Source organism: Hemicordylus capensis, chromosome 2, assembly GCF_027244095.1.
Source record: "Hemicordylus capensis ecotype Gifberg chromosome 2, rHemCap1.1.pri, whole genome shotgun sequence".
NCBI lineage: Eukaryota > Metazoa > Chordata > Lepidosauria > Squamata > Cordylidae > Hemicordylus > Hemicordylus capensis.
This window is the reverse complement of record NC_069658.1, coordinates 97,615,176-97,637,369: the sequence shown is the minus strand read 5'-3', so window position 1 is coordinate 97,637,369 and position 22,194 is coordinate 97,615,176. Positions and strand designations below refer to the sequence as shown.

General features: G+C 43.4%; 1 protein-coding gene across 16 annotated transcripts in view; it reads left to right on the top strand.

The window, feature by feature from the left end:
- Window positions 1–22,194, top strand: part of NTRK2 (neurotrophic receptor tyrosine kinase 2) — a 270,371-nt gene that overhangs the window by 12,301 nt on the left and 235,876 nt on the right. For all 16 annotated transcript variants that reach the window (XR_008317730.1, XR_008317731.1, XR_008317732.1 and 13 more), the window contains 2 exons: window positions 20,262–20,336; window positions 21,196–21,267. Coding sequence is in view for 13 of the 16 variants with exons in the window: in XM_053302944.1 (XP_053158919.1) it covers window positions 20,262–20,336; window positions 21,196–21,267 (147 nt within the window). In the remaining 3 variants the exon portion in view is untranslated. The remainder of the gene's footprint in view (window positions 1–20,261; window positions 20,337–21,195; window positions 21,268–22,194) is intronic.

Here is a 22,194-nt window from a genome sequence, read left to right as displayed (position 1 = left end):
AAAAACAAGTACAGGAAGCTGCCATAAACTGAGTCAGATCCCTTGGTCTTCTACCTCAGTACAGTTGACATAGACTGGTAGCAGCTCTCTAGGGTTTCAGACAGGTCTTTCCCTGCCCTTTCTGGAGATACCAGATTGAATCTGAGATTTTCTGCATGCAAAGCATGTCCTCTGCCACTTAACTACGGCCCCTCCTCAAGTTATATTGGAGTATCAACAAATAGGACTGGGGAGACCCAAGTTCAAATCCCCATTCAGCCATGATACTTGCTGGGTGACTCTGGGCCAGTCACTGATCTCTCAGCCTAGCCTACCCCACAGGGTTGTTGTGAGGAGAAACTTAACTATGAACACCACTCTGGGCTCCATGGAGGAGGACCGGAATATACATGTAAATCAATCAATCAATCAATCAATATCATTCCAGATTTTCGTGTGTGTGTGTGTGTGTGTGTGTGTACGTGTGTACGTGTGTACATGCATATTTCTGTTCCCAACCATGTCTCTTGGAAATCCATAGCCAACCAAGGAATATGAGATCTCATATACACTAAGCCTGTGTTTTTGTTTGTTTGTTTAGTGGTGGTTCCACATAGGCCTTTCACAGAACTGTGATATGTGGCTCAAATCCCTGAATGTGAAGCACAGGGCTTGGCCCTGAGAGTACAAAGTAGCCATCATGGGTCTTTCATTCTTGTGGCTACATGTTTAGGCTATTGTTCTAAGTAAGTATTGTTCCATTGTTCTAACTAGAGACCTAGTTTCAAGTCCTTCAGCCTCTTCCTTGTCCATCTAAAGTTATTGTTCCTGCTAGGACCTTAAATCGTGAACTTTGTCCTGTGGAGGCTGTATTTATATTTGTTCAGTATGGGACTTGAACCACATCTCATGTTCATTGCCCTCCAGCTATGGGCCAATTCATGATGTTACCTTCTGCGAGCTTGCTATGGTGGATTCCATTCTTCCTTATCTGTGTCTCCATGCATTGACACAAATTCAAACATGTTGTGAGTAGTGTGCTACAATGTGTGTGTGTGTGTGTGTGTGTGTGTGTGTGTGTGTGTGTAGACATACTGGTCTTATAGCATAACCTGTTGAAGCTTTCTGTTGCAGAGCTTGGGTTCTCTATTTGCAGATAGCTGTATTTGCGTACATGATTTTGTGTGAATGACTCTACTCACATCCACTTTAAAAGTGAACCTGGATACAGGTCCCCTCAAATGCATGGTGCAGATAGGAAGTGGACAACTGAGTTGAACATAAGGTGTAAATAAGGCTTATGGTCCACAAACTTATACTCCTAGGGAGAGCCCCCGACACTTCCCTCTTTAGAACAAGGTCTTCCACTTCCATTGCTCACTGGCCAGGGTGGCAAAAACTGGTGTTTGCAGCCAAAACCTCCAGGGATCACCTCAGACAGGAGTTCAGATTCCCTACCAGCATAAGCAGCAGCCGCCTTCCGGAATACTCTTTTGCCCAGAAAACCCCAGAGCCAGACTGGGAAGGAAGGCTGCCATTCCAGTCTCAAAAGTCAGTAGGCTCCAAAGTCCAGTGCTTAGGGAGACCCAGAGCCTAGCGCCTGGCTTGAGGGGAAATCCCTCAATGAACTCTGCTCCTCATGTGGTGCATCTAGGGATATCTGGAGGCCGAGAAAACTTTAGGGATATTTTCCCAGCCTCCATAAATCCACACTTCTCAGAGTACAAAGATCCAGTTCGTCTGTGGGGAAGATAAGATTGATCTTGCCTTCCTCTCTGCCCCTTCTTCAACAGGCTGCAATGGTCATTAGAATGACTTTAATGTCTGTACAAAGCTAATGGGTAACATCAAAATGGTGTTCTGGCCATTATCGCATATTGGTTGATGATTAGTGTGCGGTGGGCATTATTGGTGTGAAATGTAATTTGGTGAATGGTGGTGAGTTATCAGGGATGCTATGGGAATGTCTGTCAGGGATGTGCTCGAAACATGATTCGGCATCCAAATCGTAGCACAGTCCCTTCAAAACTGAGGGTTTACACAGCCTCTTTAACACAGAGGAGAGCAGGTCCATACCTGCTCCTCCTCTGGTATCCGACATTTCCGTTATTGTGGTGCTCTCCCCAGCTATGATTGCGTTCCAGTTGGGCATGTCTCAGCTGCCCCATGTGATGCCAGCATGCACATGGCCTCCATGCATGTGCAACGACCATGTGCATGCTGGCGTCATGCAGAGGCAACAGGGAGATGCCCCGCTTGAGTGCAATCATAGTTGGGGAGAGTGCGGTGATTACTGAAGTAGCAGTGAGTGGAGGAGAAGCAGGTATGGACCTGCTCTGCTCCTTGTTAAAGGGGCTGTGCAAACCCTTGTTTTTAAAGGGATTTTGCTGTGTTGTGAATGCCGAATCATGTTTTGAGCACATACTTACTGTCAGTGTTATATTAGCTTTTGTTTCTCCAGTTATACCTGTGCTGTTGACTTTGCTGTTGGTTGAACATATCATGATTGTATTACCAAGGTGTTAGCACTGTGTAGTGGCTGTCAGGTTAGTGAGACCATACGTTTGTGCATTTCGTGTGTTACATTTTCTTTTGATGTACAGTTTGAGCAGCTTCTTTGGTTAGGCCTTTCAGCATATTACTGTGCAGTAGTCATCCATCCCCTTTTCTAGACTTCTGCCATCCTATCTGCTTCTCCTTTGCTTCCTCCGCATTCTGGCTGTTTCCACCTCTTCCCTTCACATGGGAGTCCATAAGTAAGACCAAATCAGTTGCTCAAGATTGCTGTTTTCTGTGGCAGAGGCAATGGTTGGTGGTATTGAGGTATCCATTGGAAAACTCCTGGTGAAATTCTGGAATTGCTATATGAGGAAGACATGATTCACTGCACACCAGGGTACTTGAGCTGCACTCGTATTATACAGCTTGCAAAATACCTGTTAAGGAGGAGGGAGCATTGAAAGGGGCCATGTGTTTCATTTTCTGTGAGGTCCCTCTCAGTAGAGACTGGGTGACCCAATGTCAGGAGCAACTTTTGACCCCACTATAACAGTGTCTCAAAGTGCAGCTTCTTTTAGGCAATCTAGATTTGTGGAGAGAGGTTTAACCCTTTATGCCATTTTGCAACCCCACTGCTATTTATTTACATATTTTTTCCTCTAATAGGGCAAATAGCTTTTCTGTGTGTATGGATGACAATGCAGTTTTCATTGGGAAAAAATGTGGAGGAGGGAAGGCTTAATCGAATTAGAACCCCATCCCCCATCCCCAAAGCTAGTATTTGCAGAATTTAAGGAGATGGGAGATAGATTCACAGACCTCGAGGAGGTCATTCACACAATCGAAAACTGTGTTCTACCCAGGTTTGGGAACTGTGTGTACTCCCAATTTTTGATTGTGTGGAAGCAAGGTAGGAGGAAAACCTGGGTAGAACACAGTTTTTGATTGTGTGAATGACCTCCTCTACTGTTTTGCCTAATTTGATCACAAGTCTAGTACATTTTCAAAATGAGAAGAGTCAGGGACTGGTCTTAAAGTGGTGCTTCATAGGGCTGCTATTAGCAAAAGAAAATCACAGATTTCCAACATAGGTATTAAACTAAAAACATAAACTATTCCTTACTGACTGAACCAGGAAGTGAAACCATGGTTTGAATTGGGTTTCCAGACCGTGAGGCTATTCTCACGACTGCTGGAAAGTGGGCTAAGGGAGCCCAGCCCGCTTTCCAGCTGTCGGGAGAACCACTGGGCTCGTGGGCGAGCCCGGTGGCTAGCCCGCTTAATTCCCCCTCCTCTAAAACGAGGAAGGGGGGAATTCTCCACTAATCCCGGTTTCCTGGTTGTGAATCATTGTGCCACAGCTCCGCGCCCTGGTGACTCACGGGGAGATCCCCCACCAGGAGGCAACAACAAGCCTCCCTGTGTTGGGGGCACTAGCAGAGCCAGACCACAGGCATCCCCGCTCGCCCTACCTCGTACATCTGATGTCAGACGCGGGGGTTAGCCATGCTTCCACGTCTGACATTAGACACTGCGAATGCAGCGCCGGCCATTTAACTCCCAAGTGGGACTGCGTGGCCCCACTTGGGAGCTAAACCAGCACCCCCTGCATCTGACGTCAGATGCGGGGGGCATGTTGGGCTGCGGGGTGTGGCCCCTGAGAGGCGTCGGTCTGGGTTCTTTGAACCCAGTCACCTAATGGTGGCTATGCCCCTGGGCGGGGGTCTCCTCAGAATGCCCCGCACACTCGCATGGGGCATCCTGGGACTTCCAGGGGCCAGTTGGCCCCTGATCCCTGCCGCTCCTACCGGCTCCGTGACGGAGTAAGTAATTGTGTACTGGAGCTGATGTGGCCACCCAGGGAGGGTGGAGCACTCGTGTGAGGGGAGAGTGGGCCAAGCCCACTTTTAAAACTGGCTTGGCCTGTTTGGTTTGAATTTGAACTGGCTTTGAACTGGGGTGGGAGTGTTTGGTTTTGGTTTTGCTCAACCCCCTCTTCGGTTCAGATCAAATTCAAACCCAGTTCGAACCGGTTTTGGAAGGTTCACCATAGGCTATAATGGGGATTTGAACTGGCCCATTATAGCCTATATAGAGCACCTAGGGGCACAAAAGTGGGTGTGTGGTAGGCACCCATGGCACCCCCTAAAGGGGTGGTGAAGCCCCTAGCATGCCACCCTCCCCCCACAGTGACACAACTAAGGAACCAAAACACAACCACAGAAAGAACTGCAAAGCCAAGGGGACCAAACCAAACACCACAACAGCACAGACTAAGTTACACAACAATAGTTACAAACCAACAAGACCTAACTAGATGGTGCAAGGAAGTAAAACCAACCCAGAACAGAAACTGCAAAGAATTTAGGGGCAAGGCAAAAACAACACACCAACACACTGCTGCTGAAGGAGAGAACTTAAAGTAACATGCACCTGCTTCTGCATCTCTTCTCTTTGTGTGTGCAATGCATGTCTTTTGCTTGTGTGGAAAGAAATGCCTCAGACTGTGTCTGGTCCACCACATCTTTGCTCTAGGCCACACAGGGCCCCAGGCAAGTGTAGTGGCACCAGCACAGCGGCGTGCGTGCATATTTGCATTTGGTGTGTGTGTGTGTGTGCGTGCACTGCTAGCTAGAAGAGGGGAAAGAGAGGGGGCAGAGGAGGGGGGCTCAGAAAAACCTAAAGCGAGAGGAAGGTCCAGCTCAGAGCAGCTTGGAAGCCACACACACACACTACGTGCTTTGGCGGGAAACCACTTTCTCATCATGATGCTGGACCAGTGCATGTGTGTCTGGTGTGTGTGTGTGTATACATGTCAGCAGAACTGAACAAGAGATGGGGGGGGCTCATAAAAAATTAAGGAGATAGGAGAGTACGGCTCAGAGGCAGGTCAGTGGAGGCCACGCACGACACGGTGGGGCGGGAGACCGCATACTCATCGTGGCCGCTGCATGCGTGTCTGGTGTGTGTGCGTGTATAAAGATGGTAATGTAGGAAATTAAGATAAAATAAGCCTAAACCAAAGTGTATAGGTATTCATGGTAGAGTTCAAGAATATTCTTCAGTAGGGAGAGGCCACCCAGCCAGCTAGCTACAGTACCTGCTGCTGCCACCAGATTGGCCGGCCAGCCAGCTACAGCACCCTCTGCTGCCCAACTCACCCACTCACCGGACTGCCTGGAGGCAAATAGAAATAGCGGCAGCGGGGCAGGGGCAGGGGCAGTGGTGGCAGGGCAGGGGCAGCAATGGGGCAAGGAAGGGGCAAGCCCTTGGGGGCCCCCTGACCCTCTGGGCCCAGGGACATTTGTTCCTGTTTGTCCAATAGGTGCTATGCCCATAGTGCTGTGGGAGATAACAATCACTGGGGTTTACTCCTGAGTAAATACTTAGTGCACTGCATAACCCTTTTCTAGTTTAGTTAAAATGTTATAGAGTTACATTCTTAGTTATCAATTTGGAATGGTCAGTAAGTGATTTTTGTTAAGAGCACTTCTGCTTTGCATAGAGAGGAAATCTGTCCGAGGAAAACTGATGTGATGTGTAAACTTTAGTATAGTTTACAAAATTAAATGTATCATACATAGAGAGCTGGAATATGGTTCAAGCATAAAGTGAAACTGGGGAAACTCGAGATAGTGAGGGGGGCGTGAATTTAGGGTTCCTGCTTGAAAAAAAACAAGGTTGAGGCAGTCTTGGGTTGTGTGTGTGTGTGTGTGTGTGTGTGTGTGTGTGTGTGTGTGAGATCCAGCCCTTTCCTGCCCAGGTAAGATCTGAGGTGAAAAGTTCACTAGCTTTCAAACTCCGGAACTATCAGGGCCAAACTACATGCAAGATTTAAAGTATTAGTAATCATAAATGGACTTAGATTTTTTTTAGTCAATAGGAGTTGGATTGAGCCCCCTATAAACTGGGACTGCATTGGAGAGAAGTAGGGTTAAAGGAGTAGGATCCCCCTGCTGCTGATCTACAGGCCTCTCCAATCTGACTGTTTTTGTCTAAAGAAAACAAAGGCTTTCCAGGCTAATAAGGTTTTACACATCATTTGACCCTAATGTCGTCAGGTACATATTGAGGATGTTTTGCATGATTCAGCTGCAGGTTTTTCATGTGACTCTATTGTGAATGTGTTTCACTTCAGATTTGGACCTTGTGCATTGAGTCAGAACTATATATAACCTAACTTGTACAGGTTCAAGAAGGTGGGCCAGCAGAAGTATAGTTGAAGTGAAAGTTCACCTGAAGTCCAGAAACATGGCACTTTCTATTCACTAAGGAATTTTTGTTCATTAACATTCAAAATAACGTTTCTCAGTAAGATGAATCAAGGTTCAATAGATACTTGTTTTCTTATTCATTAATTAATAAAAATGGGTAGAGGATTGTGTGTTTGGAAATATGTTTCCCATAAAATTTACGACAATAGACCTTGAGCCAAATTGCAGTATTATTCCTTTTTATCTAAGTAGTTCATGTTAGTTTGTGGCTGGTTTTTTGAGTGTCCTTGTAGTTCTAAAGAGTGTGGTGAACTTCAGTGATGTTTGTCCAGGAAAAGGACATGAATTCTGTCAAATAAATTATGTAGACATGTTTCTGCTAACCAAATGTTTTCAAGCATAGAAAAAGAACATAAGCTTGTCATGTTTAAAGTTTTAAATGTGATTTCTTGTTTGGACTATTCCAACACAAAATAAGTTAAAGAGTCCTGAAGCATGAAGTGTATTCTTTTAATGGCTTTGTTGATATTCTTTAGCTTTTCCAAAATATGTGTGCTGGGTAGAAACTACATCTGTTTGTGGCTGTGTCATGTTAGCTTTGGAAAGATTAATCCTCAGTACTAATACACAGAAAAGTAAAATCTATAGAATTTATCAACACATAATTTCTGGTGATGAAAAAATAGGCATTTAATGTGCTTATTCATCCCAGCATAGAGGTCCCCCCTGCCCCCAGTGGCTTTTGCTGGTGTCTCCCTTCTATTGTTTTTCGATTGTTAGCTCCTTTGGGACAGGGATTTGCTGTGTAAATGGCTTTCTGAACTCTTTTAGTTGAAAAGTATTTTTAATTGGTTTTAAATCGCTCTGAACTGTTTTAAATTTGTTCTTATATTATTTTAACCTGTTTGTTTTAAATGGTGTTTGTTCTTGTATTTTACTTGTTATTCACTGCCCAGAGCCTTTGGATGGGGCAGTATAGAAATGTAATAAATAAATATATAAATAATAAATGGTGGCTGATGTCCTGCAGCATAAAGCGGGTGGTTCTGAACCACGTGAGCTGCAATGGGCATCTAAAACAGTTTCGTCTTGCTGTACAACAGCAACTACTTGTTCCAGTACTGCTTACAGTTGTATAATCACACAATGTAGTGTGGCTTGCATTATTGCCAATAAAATTCATGTTGCAATGTGTGATTGTGCTATGGTAAGTAGTAGTGAAGAGCCATGTTGTGCAATGTGTATTTTAGATGCCTGCAGTGGCATGGGTGGTTCAAAACAGCCCGCATTATGCTGCAGGACATGCCAGCCATTAATAATAATAATAGCTTCCAGTTGAACAGAAAGGAAATTGCCCGAACACCAGAGGCACAAAAGACCAGCTGCTGATTGACAAAATGATTTTAGAAAACTGCAAGAGAAGAAAAACAAATCTAAGTGTTGCATGGATTGACAAGAAAGCCTTTGATTCATTGCCTCACACATGGATACTAAAATGTTTAGAAACAACTGGTGTCAGCAAAAACATTCAGATATTTATTAAAAAAGCAATGAGCATGTGGAGTACACAGTTATAAATCAGTGGCGAGGCACTTGGACAGGTTAGCATTAGAAGAGGCATTTTCCAAGGGGACTCACTATGCCCTCTATTGTTTGTAATCTCCATGACCCCACTTTCACAAATACTAAACAAAACAGGCCTCGGATACCAAACATCTAAAACATCAAGTAAAATCAACCATCTGCTGTACATGGACGATCTGAAGTTGTATGGAAAGTCCCAGTCAGAAATCGAATCACTGCTAAACACTGTCCGTATATTCAGTAGCGATATAGCAATGGAGTTTGGACTAGACAAGTGTGCTGCATTAATAATGAAAAGAGGAAAAATAACAAAAACGGAAGGAATAGAACTGCCCAATGGAAGCAAGAGAAAGAACCTTACAAATACTTGGGCATTCTCCAGGCTGATAACATTGCACACACTGAAGTTAAAAGAAAAATTGGAAGTGAATACATCAGGAGAGTTAGAAAAATCCTCAAGTCCAAACTCAATGGCGGGAACACCATACAAGCCATAAACACCTGGGCTATACCTGTTATCAGATACACTGCAGGAATAATAGACTGGACCCAGGCAGAGCTAGAGATGCTAGATCGTAAGACCAGGAAAATCATGACCATCAATCATGCTCTGCACCCCTGCAGTGATGTCGATAGGCTATACCTCCCTCGCAGCTCAGGTGGAAGAGGAATGCTGCAAGTCCATCAAACAGTAGAGGAGGAGAAAAGAGGCCTTGAAGAATATATCAAGGACAGTGAAGAAGATGCCCTTAAAATGGTCAAGAACGAGAAACTATTCAACAACAATGAAACAAAGCAGGCCTACAAGAAAGAACAAGTCAAGAACCGAGCAGAAAAATGGAGAAATAAGCCCCTGTATGGTCAATATTTGCACAATATAAGTGGAAAATCAGACATCACCAAGACCTGGCAATGGCTTAAGAATGGGAACTTGAAGAAAGAAACAGAAGGTTTAATACTGGCTGCACAAGAACAGGCAGTAAGAACAAATGCAATAAGAGCCAAAGTCGAAAAATCCACCACAAACAGCAAGTGCCGCCTTTGTAAAGAAGCAGATGAAACAGTGGACCACCTGATCAGCTGTTGTAAGAAGATCGCACAGACTGACTACAAACAAAGGTATGACAAGGTAGCAGGGATGATACACTGGAACATCAGCAAAAAATACAAGCTACCTGTAGCCAAGAATTGGTGGGACCATAAAATTGAAAAAGTTGAAGAAAATGAAGATGTAAAAATATTATGGGGCTTCCGACTACAAACAGACAAACATCTGCCACACAATGCACCAGATATCACTGTAGTCGAGAAGAAAGAAAAACAAGTCAAAATAATCGACATAGCTATATCAGGGGATAGCAGAATAGAAGAAAAAGAAATAGAAAAAAATCACAAAATACAAAGATCTACCAATTGAAATTGAAAGGCTGTGGCAGAAAAAGACCAAAATAATCCCAGTGGTAATTGGCACCCTGGGTGCAGTCCCAAAAGACCTTGAAGAGCACCTCAACACCATAGGGGTCACAGAAATCACCATCAGCCAATTACAAAAAGCAGTTTTACTGGGAACAGCCTATACAGGTGAAACTCGGAAAATTAGAATATTGTGCAAAAGTCCATTAATTTCAGTAATGCAAATTAAAAGGTGAAACTGATATATGAGACAGACGCATTACATGCAAAGTGAGATAAGTCAAGCCTTAATTTGTTATAATTGTGATGATCATGGCGTACAGCTCATGAAAATCCCAAATCCACAATCTCAGAAAATTAGAATATTACATGGAACCAAGAAGACAAGGATTGAAGAATAGAACAATATCGGACCTCTGAAAAGTATAAGCATGTATATATATTCAGTACTTGGTTTGGGTCCCTTTTGCAGCAATTACTGCCTCAATGCGGCGTGGCATGGATGCTATCAGCCTGTGGCACTGATGAGGTGTTATGGAAGGCCAGGATGCTTCATTAGCGGCCTTCAGCTCTTCTGCACTGTTTGGTCTCATGTCTCTCATCCTTCTCTTGGCAATGCCCCATAGATTCTCTATGGGGTCAGGTCAGGCGAGTTTTCTGGCCAGTCAAGCACAGTACACTGTATACTTTTCAGAGGTCCGATATTGTTCTATTCTTCAATCCTTGTCTTCTTGGTTCCATGTAATATTCTAATTTTCTGAGATTGTGGATTTGGGGTTTTCATGAGCTGTATGCCATGATCATCACAATTATAACAAATTAAGGCTTGACTTATCTCGCTTTGCATGTAATGCGTCTGTCTCATATATCAGTTTCACCTTTTAATTTGCATTACTGAAATTAATGGACTTTTGCACGATATTCTAATTTTCCAAGTTTCACCTGTATTTTGCGACGATATCTATAATAACCAACAGTATTGATGATAAAATTCAGCCATCCCAGGTCCTTGGGAAGGACTCGATTTCTGGATAAAACAAACCAGTCAATAACACCTGTCTGACTGTGTAAACAAGAAATAATAAATAATAAAAGTATATTATAAGCTGAAGTTTATTGTGGGTTAGATTGGACTTTTGGTGTCTTACATCCTCTTGTAGTTCAGTGTCACAAGTCTACTTCGGGGGAGAAGAGGGGAAGATAGTGGGTCTCCATATATAAAAGAGCACAGAGAGCCTGTGCCTTTCCACTTCCCCACCCTTTTCTCATAGAACTGTGACTTCTGTGCAAATAGTCCAGAGCTGCAGTGAGTTGCCCCTTGCCTTGACACTGGGATCCTCAGTGACTGCATCAGGGGGATCCATGCTTCCTGTTTTAACAGTTGATTAGGCTGGGATATCATGAACTTCTTCCACAGAAGTAAATTGATGTTATTTGGGGGAGAAAGTAAAATCCTATGTGTAAAATACTAATAAAATCGTGCTACTTTACTTAAAAAACAAACAAACCAAGAAACCACAACCCTAAACTGTATTATGTTAAGAATTAAAGGCATATAATATTAGTATCTTATAAATACTATTTGGTGCCTTTGAACAGCCTGTCAATATTGACACTGCTAATCACCATTCATTTTAATTGAATTGGTACAGTAGAAGTAATTGAGAGATTAAATATCAAATATATATGAATTCCTTCATTTTGATTCAACTATTATCAGCAAATCTTTTATAGAGGTGGAGCTGCATACTAAGATACTTTACTATAGCATAGTTCTTACGGTACAGTTGCAGTTGTCTTCTATTCTAGTTACAGTTAATGAAGACTGATCAATAATAAATGAGGGACAGTCATCTACCATGCCTGCAATGCTTAATCTCTTTTCTCTTGCTTTATCTCTGTTGTAACAATATGTAGCTGCCATAGTACTCTGTTTCCACAGTTCAGTAGTTGCTTCCCTCTTGTTGGGTCTCTCTTAAAGTCAGAAGACAGGGAAGGGGCAGGCTATTATTTGAGCCAGTGTGGTGTAGTACAAGGGTTCCCATCTTGTGGTACTCCAGATGTTGGTGAACTCAGGGTTGTAGCTATAACCGAGTGGATGGGTTCAAAGAACCCGGACCCCCGGCTCGTGAGGGGCCCCCAGCTCCACCTCTCTCTATTTTCTTCATTATCTTTCTCACTCTGAGGGTCCACTGAGGAGAGCGGTGAACACGGGCCCACTCTCCCCTAGCTATGCCCCATGGGTGAACTACAACTCCCATCATGCCCAGCCACAATAAATTGTAGCTGGGAGTAATGGGAGTTGTAGTTCAGCAACATCTGGAGTACACCACAGGTTGTGAACTCTTGGTATAGTGGTTATTTTGTCAGACTGCAAACAGGATCCAGGTTCAAATCCCCACTCAGTCATGAAGCTTAATGACTGTGGATCAGTCACCATTTCTCAGCCCCACCTCATAGGGTTGACGATAAAGGTTGGGGCAGGGGTGAGAAATTTGGAAGAGAGGTAAGGTAGAAATGTAATAGTAATAATGCTATACTATGAAAGTGCTGTATTAAGATGGCTCTTTTTTCAATGGCTGAAAGAGAGAGAACAAGCAAAACACAGAGTATCTCATCATGAAAATACAGTACAGCATTAAGGCAGCAATTAATGTATACATTGTCAAAAGTAACAAATAGTTATTCACCTGGGAATAATTTGTGCATGTGTGGGGAAACCTGTGTGTGTTCAGTGGGTCTTCAGTGGGACAGGACTTGGGGGCACATGCTACACATCAGTCTGCTCCTGCCAGTTTTGTTTTCCCTGATAGTGTGTCTGTGTGTGTGTCTGTGTGTGTGTGCTGGGGGCAGTGGATCTTTATAGTTGGTAGAGAATCTCTCCTATACTGTCCTTTCCTCAGTTAGGATCCTAAGATGTTTACATGAAAGTATCCCACCTTACAGGTAAAGAGAGTGATGGGCACATGGAGAGGAAAGTAGCCTAGATAAAGCTATTGCATGCTGATAATTAGTGAAGAAAGAGAGATGCCTGTCATTGTGGAGAGCTGAAGCTTTGCCTGGGGCTAAAATAATTAGAATGTGTAATGATCTGGGTAGTTAAAATAGCTTTAGATCTCAGGGTTCTTGACATTTGCTATGTTATAAAAGAGAACATCAGCAGTGACCACATGACTTCAATAACCCTCTCATATCTCATACCTTAGAGTGATTTTCTTGTAAAATACAAAGACTGTTCAATTAAAGAAAAGGAAAGCTATTTCTGAGAGCAGAAAAGCACACTACATTTTCCCCAGAAAGCCATAGTAAGTCAGAGCTTTTAGGAATATTAATGTTTGATAAGTAACATCAAGGTGGAGTAGTTGTGAGGAAGGTAAAAATAGTCTTTGGGCAGAGAAGAGTTTTTCTGCAGTCCTCTGTCAGGAATATGGTCCTGTTGCAGGGACGTGGGGCACACATTTCAAAGCACGACCATCAGTCATTGTTGTCCCTCAGCCAATTAACCTGTGTAGGATCTGGATCATAGTGTGCCACAACCAGTGAGCTGAAGCAGGAGCGGAGAGCTGGTCTTGTGGTAGCAAGCATGACTTGTCCCCATAGCTAAGCAGGGTCTGCCTTGGTTGCATCTGAATGGGAGACTTGATGTGTGACCACTGCAAGATATTCCCCTCAGGGGATGAAGCCGCTCTGGGAAGAGCAGAAGGTTTCAAGTTCTCTGCCTGTTTTCTCCAAGATGGGGCTTAGAGAGATTCCTGCCTGCAACCTTGGAGAAGCCGCTGCCAGTCTGTGAAGACAATACTGAGCTAGATAGACCAATGGTCTGACTCAGTATATGGCAGTTTCCTATGTTCCTATGTTCCTAAGCAAAAGACGTGTTTCTGTACCCAAGTGCTTGCAGAGCAGATAGCTCCATATTATTCCAGCATGTGAGCTTTGCTGTGGTCAGAGACATCAGCTCCAAATGGTTACTACTAGCCTGTCTGCCCTTGGGGGAATCCTGTTATCCTGAGCGGAAGCAAAGCCTAACTACTGAGAATTGCCCCAGGCTTTACCAGGCACATGTCTGTCCAACATCCTCTTATGCCTAACTGTAGTAGTCCCAGAAGCCCCAAAGCTAGATCTTAGGCAAAGCATATGGATCTTGTCTTGAACCCAGCAGACATTAGTGTGAACCACAATACTAAAAGCCATAATGAGGCTATTCACGCGAGCAGCCCAGCCTGGGTTGGGCTGCTCGTGTGGAGTGCCAAGATCGCTTGAGATCCCAGCACTTTTGCTCCCGCTAGCCTGACTTTTCACCCTGGCCCTTGAGCAGGGTTAGAGGGTGCAAGTGCACCCTGAACCCCAGGGCTGGGGTCATGTGTGTGTGCAGTGTGTTGTGGGATACCTGGGAGCCAGGACTCATTTCCCCAGGCTTCAGAGATCCATGCTGCTGGGAGCAGCATGGATCATGTGGGTGCGCAAGCTGTGCATCCCCCCCCCCACAGTGATCATCTTGGGGGAAGGGAAGATCGATCTTGCCTCCCCCCTGCGCCCTCCTGGCCTGCTGGAAATGGTCATGAGAATGAACTTCATGTATCTTGTGGTGCATCCAAATCTTGTCAGGAATTGAATGTAATTCTCTGTCCCCATACTATTTCAGAGAGGACTGTTTTAGAATTCTAATCCTCTGATGGATGGGTGCCTTCTATGTAACCAGTGCTACAGGGGTTCCCAACCTGTGGTACAATAAAACACAATAAAATAAACTATTAAAACAACCATAAGCAAAACAATTTAAAACATTCAAGAATTACTAGGGTGGCAATATACAGTTTGCCTCCCTTCATGTTTGATGTGAGCCAGTGTGGTGTAGTGGTTAGAGTATTGGACTAGGACTGGGGAGACCTGAGCTCAAATCCTCATTCAGCCAGTAACTTCTCTCTCAGCCTGATGTACCTCTCAGGGTGGTTGTGTGGATAAACATAACCATACATACTACTCTGGGATCCTTGGAGGATAACGAACAAATAAACAAACAGTGAAGGACTTTGTGCATTCAGGAGTCTTTAAACTCTATCTTCAAGGAACACTTCTCACCCTGACTCATCTGCTGAGGAATCCCTGAGCATCTGCCTGGGAACCCCTACAGAGGATTGTGGAGCACATTCTAGGGTTCATACACATTCACTGTCCGGGCTTGTTCAGCCACATGGTCATTGCTTACCAAGAGTGGACCGCAGAATGCATCCAGCACATCCAGCACTCCCTTGCAGCTGTACATTCCAGGGGAAGATTGGTTGTGCTGCTGAGTAGCTTTTCAGGGAAGCTTCTCTGACGTTATGATCTCATTGAGAAACCCTTGATTAGCTTCCAAGTAACCCCAGGGTTCCCTGGAACACAGTTTTAAAATGACTCATCTGGAATATATTAGGAGCAGCACAGCCCTGCAGGGTTGCTGTATTTTATCTATGATGTGACACTTGTTACGGAGTTGTGGAAAGAAACATCCAAAGTAGTTTGTCCCCTGTGAAAACTCCCCGCTCTCTCTACAGCCAAATTCAACTATACATTATTTTGCAGCCAGAAGTTGCTTATTCATCCCTTGTGCACTCTTTTTAAGCCCTTGAGGTGTCACTGACTTGGATCTTCTTCTCTTGTTATAATGGGAATGTCACTGTGAAAGTATGTGACAATGGTTGCTCCCATATGTGTCCTTTGGTGTCCTGCAGCAGCTTATGTATTCATGTGGCTCCTAGAAAGTTGTGCCATCGAGTCGGTGTCAACTCCTGGTGACCAGAGAACAGTGTTCTCTCTAATTTTTTTTCATTTTCTGGGTGGCAGTATCAAGACTGTGCGCGCATGTGCATTCAGAATGGGGCCTTCTTGATTCATCCTGAACGAGATCTAAAATTAACTGAGCAGACATCAAAAAACTTGTGAGTGCATGCACGTGTGCATGCCTTAGAGGGAACACTGCCACAGAGCCTTGTGGCTTTCTTGGTAGAATACAGGAAGGGTTTACCATTGTCATCTCCCACGCAGTATGAGATGATGCCTTTCGGCACCTTCCTATATTGCGACTGCCTGATATTCTGGGAATGTTGCCCGATATTCTGCGAAACAAATTCTGAGAAACACACCAGTGAGGATTTGAACCAACAGCCTCTTGATCTATAGGCAGGTTGCTTCCCTGCTGCACCATTGGTGGCTCCTACTGAGAATTTGATGAATTGTTCTTAAATGCTGCATCTTGCATTTATTACGCCTTTCTGCCCTCTCCCTTCATTCACAAGACACCAGACATCAGTCTGTTCATTTCTCCTTTTTTACCCCACCCCCCAACATACTGAAGTATGTTGCTAGCTAGTTAAGGTAAAGGTAAAGTATGCCATGAAGTTGATTTTGACTCCTGGCTGTCACAGAGCCCTGTGGTTGTCTTTGGTAGAATATAGGAGGGGTTTACCATTGCCTCCTCCCACACAGTATGAGATGATGCCTTTTAGCATCTTCCTGTATCACTGCTGCCTAATATCTGGGAAATATACCAGCGGGAATTCAAACCAGCAACCTTCTGCTTGTTAGTCAAGCATTCCCCCACTGTGCCACTTAAGGTGGTGCTAGCTGGTTGATATAAATATATTACAATTCTGCTTAAACACCTGTTCTGGTTTTAAACACCTGCTATGTGATGGACTAAATGCCTGTCAAAATGTCAGGCAGGGAGAGTGGAGTTCGACATCAAGCAGTTTATTGGGAGGAGGGATGAATGACGTCTCAGCCTTCCTTTCTCATGCATTCAGTACCTGGCTCTAGCATTATGTGGTGGAGGATCTACAGCCCATGTCAGTTATCACAGACCTCAGGGAAGAGTTATCTCCCCAAGAGATCAGAATCCAAAAACCAGCATTTGATAACATAATAATGACATTGTGACCTGAGAAGCTAAAATAAGAAAAGCTGGTAGTGACTAGGGTGGACGATTTATTCTAAATCCTTAATTTGCTTCAGTTTCATGGCTATGTTTATTTGTTTATGTATTTATTTAAAGCAATTAGGGAGTAAATCCAACACTGAAGCATATTCTGTGTAGAAAGAAGTCTGGAGATGTCCATGCCTACTGCCCAGAGGGTGGAGGTGGCAAAGAAGGCTTGTGCGAAGTCGGGACACTAAAGATCTGAGAATCTTTGTAGAGCAAAGGCTGGAGTGGAAGGTAGGGACAGGGAAGTGAAGCTAGGGTCAGGGAAGAGGGAGCAAGGCAAGGAACCTGGCCCAAAGTAAAAGCAGAGGCTGGAGCAGGAAGGAGGCTGGAGTGGAGGTCTTGGTAGAAAGCTGTAAGGGAGAGCTTCCAATGTGCAGCTGTTGCACCAGCAAATATCTGACTGCAATTGAGAGGTCTATAAAGGATCTGGAAACTGCATCAATTCCTGGAGCTAATTTGACTCTGATCCAGGCAAGTATCTGAGCTCCCCCACTCCTCCCAAACAGTTCCACTGGAAGGGAGGCCCTGAGTAAGCAGGCGGGTGCTTCACTATCAGTGCTGAAGCTCAGTTCAGGTTCAGCGCCACTGCTGGTCCTGGGGTCCTGAAGGTGGAATAGGGGTCCTAATAGGGGGTGCTAGATCTCTTGCCTTCTTGGCAGTGGAGGCCAGTGGGTGGGCAGGGTGGGGATAGAAAACAAGCCGCAGATGTGGCTCATGTGCCCTCTTCTTACCCTCTTTCCCCTCCATTTGGCTGCACCTCTCCCTTTGCCTTGCCCTGCCACAATGTTAAATCCTAGTGTGCATGCTGGACATTTGCTGGGTCCCCCAACCTGATGAATGTGCAGTCCGTGTGCTTGTGGTTATCACCATGGCAGGGTATGGCATGCAATACTGCGCTTGGTTAGTCTTGACTGCGTGAGACTGAGAATGTAGATAACAATCAGAAGGGCCTATTTTATTTTAACTGAAAATAAACTGAGAATAAGGTTTTTCAATAACAACTCCAATTTATTCTCAGAAAACACCCTGATTTTGTAAACAAGCTTGAACATTCAGTGTGAGAGCTTTTCCCTAGCTTGAGTAGAGAGTCAGAGTAATGTGAATTGATGAGCAACAAGGGTTTTATTCATATAATCTCTACTGCTGTTCATTAGTTTTGCACTGTCCCTTAATGAGCACTAAAGGTTTACATGAGTTTGCTTTTGACGGCCCGTAGGAGGGAGATCGTGAACAAACCTTTGTTATAATTTCTATTTTACTTCATACTTACTTTTCTGTTACTGTCCTGCTGTGCTGTCACTGTTACATGATGCACATGATATTTGTATTGCATGAGACAAGGCTGCTTACATTCACCCAAAGTGGTTTATGTTTATAATGCTCAAGAAGGTTACATTTGAACAAAATTTGAGGTTTGTGTTAGGCGTGGGTATGGGGCATGGCCCTCAGAAGCCAATTTTTTGTTTGGAATAAATGTCTGAATTAGGCATAGGGGTGGGGGGAAGCCTGATGCCTGGTAATTCAATTTGGGTGAAAACCAGCAGGCAATAACTTGTGTAAAATTCTGAAAAATAGCATGCTATTGCAATCAAAACACCTTTTAGAAATACCTCTGCCTCCTGAATCTGATTCCTCAGTTGCTTTCAAATTACCTCATTTGTTTCTTTAAAGTTAATCTCAACTGCTTCTCTCTGGATCTGTATTGGAAACACTCTCCATTTAGCTCATTATGACAAGTGATGCTTTACTATTGCCAACCAAGCATTCTGTGTTTGTTGTTCACTTGGGGCACTACATTATAGCCATAGATAATTAAGTTTTGCTATGTAATGATTAGACTTTGCTACTTATCTATTGTGCTTACTAGGAAAAAAAGTGAACTCAGAAAGAATAAGCGCAAGTCATTGTGGTATAACGGACATTGTCTGATTTTGAAAATCCTATGCTTATACTGTATCCTGAATGGGGCTGCTTCTCATATTACATTGCTTATTTACAGGGCTGTTTCTACAAGTCTGTCTTACATGCTCATTTCTAGGGATGTGCAGATCGATTTGGGTACAAATCAATTTGTACCTGAATCTAGCTGGTTTGGGTGATTTGGAGACAGAACAAATTGCCCCTGTGATCCATTGGCTAGATTTGGTCCAAATCGAATCGTGCCAGATTTGATTCAGATTGATTCTAGATTTGGATTCCTCCTATTACTTCCCCCAGATTCACAGATTCCATTTTTTTTTTTTAAAGCTAAGTTCTAGCCCTTGTAGAAGTGGAGTTATTGAACAAAATATGTGGTCGATATTTTTCAAGTGTTTGGATTCTTTGGTGTATAATAACTTTTCCTCAATGAATCCCTATGAGGATTCATTACACACCTTCATTTCTTCTATTCATTTTGACTGTCTTTGGACAATGCTGTCAACTGCCATGTGCCAACTACACCCACTCACTAGGCAGTGGAGGTGCTACTCAGTTTATGTTCTAGAATTTTTTTTCAAGTAAGTAAACTCTTTGGTGTCTAATAACCTTTCCTCATAATGAATCCCTATGAGTATTCATTACACACCAAAGAGTCTAAACACCTCAAAAATTCCTAAAATATAAACTGAGAACCCAGTGGCTTGCGGGTTGGGGGGTAGTTGGCAAATGGGATGCCACTAATTCCCCACCTCCACCCACAAAGCAGTGGGGTCAAAATGAACATAAGAAATGGAGGTGTGTAATGAAGACACCAAAGAATCTAAATACTTCAAAAATTCCCAAAAAACCAAACTGAGTACCCCAGTGTGTGTGTGGTGGGGTGTGTGGGGGGCTGTAGTTGACACATGGTAGTTGACAGTTGGCACTCTTCAATGACAGTCAAAATGAACAGAAGAAATGAAGGCATATAATGAATCCTCATAGGGATATATAATGTATCCTCATAGGGATTCATTATGAGGAAATGTTATTAGACACCAAAGAATCTAAACACTTCAATATCTCTAAAAAATAAATTGAGTACCCCACTGCCTTGCAGGTGGGGGTGGGTGGGGTGTAGTTGCCACATGGCAGTTGAGAGTTGACACTGTCCAATGATAGTTTTCATTTTAAAGTGAAATCTAGGGTTCATGTTAGGGTTAGGATAGGGCGACTTTGAATCCCCATTATTTCCTATGGCAGAAATACACAAAATCAGTAAAAACTAAAAAAAAAAAAATTATTAAAATCAACCAAGTGTCCCACTGCCTTGAAATTTGGGTGGTAGGTGGCACTGGGGACCTACCCACCAACCATATTTAGTGCCCCGGGACCTTTATAAGTGGTCAGAATAGATCCAAATCCGAATCAAATTGAATCAAATCCAAATAGAATCGGGGGTGATTCGGGGGGACAGATTCAGACACAAAACAAATCAGGGGTGATTCGATTTGGGTACAAATTTAATAATAATTAAAAAAATCTATTCATGCACATTCCTATTCATTTCATACTGCAGGAAGGAATCATTCCTGTATTTATCTCCAAGTCAGACATAGAAAGAAACTTTATGAATTTGGGAATAGCTAACACAATAGCAGCCTTCTTAACTTGCATTCATTCTCTCTCTCTGTTTTTTCTCTTTTAAATAGTTATATTGCAAATCAACGGAATTTTGAAAGCATCAATGAACAAGATGTTGGACTTTACATTGGGCTAAAAAATTTGTGAGTATTTGGTTTGTTTACACATTATTATAAACTATGGAGCTATTCACATGACCATGTGCATGCAGGGGCAGACGGATGGATGGAGTATGGGGGGAAAGGCAGAGTTCAACCTACCTTCCCCCAGATGATTACTCTTTGCCCCTGCGACATGCAAGCCTTTCACCCACGTGACCTGCGCTACCAGGAGCAGCGTGGATCAACAGAGGCCAGGACTCGTTTTCCTGGCTTCAATGTATCCCACAAGGTACTACTGGGGGATTTCCCCTGTCAGATGGGTGCTCTAGTCACCCACCCCTGTGTTTCCTTGAGCTCTGTAGAGCCGAATGAGACACACTAGCCCAGCAGCCCGGATAAGGAAGTGCTTGCTCCCTTACCCTCAGCTAAGAGCCAGGCTTAAGAACGGGGTTAGTGCTGGGATCTAGACAATTCCTGGCACTCCACATGAGCAGCCTAACCCAGGCTGCTGATGAGAACAGCCTCTGTGTCTTTCTCCAGAGTGTTGTATGTGTCCTGTAATATGCAGAGTTGCTACATTATGTGAGTGACCTCATTCATTTCATTGAAGATAATAGCTCTGTGCGTGCAAAATAAGCTGTTGGTGGAGCTCCCCTCTCCATTGCAATAAATAGGAAATTCTGCCCTGGCAGGCAGAAGTGCTTTAATTGCACATTGAAGCTCTCACATATACTATAGATGATTGAATTGGAGCAACGGTGCTTAATATCTGCAGTGCTAAATGTTGATGTTTTGTGGTTCCTGAACCAAGATTAGAATAATGAAATCCCTTAACTACATTTAGCATTAAAAAAAAACTGTTAATGAAATACTTGACTATCTAACTTGCATATTTTCACAGAACTGTGGTGGATTCTGGTTTGAAGTTTGTCTCACGTCAGGCTTTCTTGAAAAATACCAACCTGCAGTACATGTAAGTCAAAACCCATTTTATGGCTTTAGAACCTGCACAGTTTTATCATATTTCATTAATGTATTTGCCATCCACTTGGGGAAGTGATAAGCTATGCCTTTAAAAAATAGCTGTTTCCACAATAACTTCGAAATGATTAATTTCAGAATAACTAATTTCAGCATATAATAAATGTTGGAAGTCTATTTTAAAATAAAGAAATAACTAGCCAGTTTTGCTTTTAGTTTTGGATTGTTAATGGTTTCAAGCTGGCACTGACTCCAAATTAGAGCAGTGAATTTCAAACTTTGGAATCTTAGGGAAGAAAATGATTAAGAAGCGTGATCTGCTAAGTTCTGTTTTACAAATTACATTTTTAAAGTTTACACACAGAAATATGTCTATGCAGTATATATATAGCACCTTACCCAGTTCTTGTTGTGCTGTTCAAAGTCTAGTTGCACTACATTGGCCTTATATGTCTGATTTGTTACTCCAGAATGAAGATTCAGAGATACACATTCACATGTGCAACTCATTGGGAGCAACATAGTGCAGATAGGCAGCATCCACACTCACATGCAGTGATCTTCACTGTTTTTCAAGTGGGGACCACTTTGGCAAAAAACCTTCAGCATGAGAGCTGTTTATCACTGTGCTGACCTCCACAAAGTACCATGATTTTTTCAGTTCTGGGAGGGCCCTTTAAGAGAGGCACAGCACAGCAGAGCACACTACCAGCACAGTACAGTAGGAGGGTTTGCTTCCTCGTGGTGCCAGGAAAACTGTGCAGAATATTTGGCTTTGGCTGAAGCTTCATACAGGCTTCAGTAACCATTTAATCAGGGGCCCCTACATAGGTTTAATTGGAACTACTGCCACTGGCTCCCAGCTCTTACAAAAAATAACACTGTTCTAATGCATATCAGATATTCATCCATGGTTCCT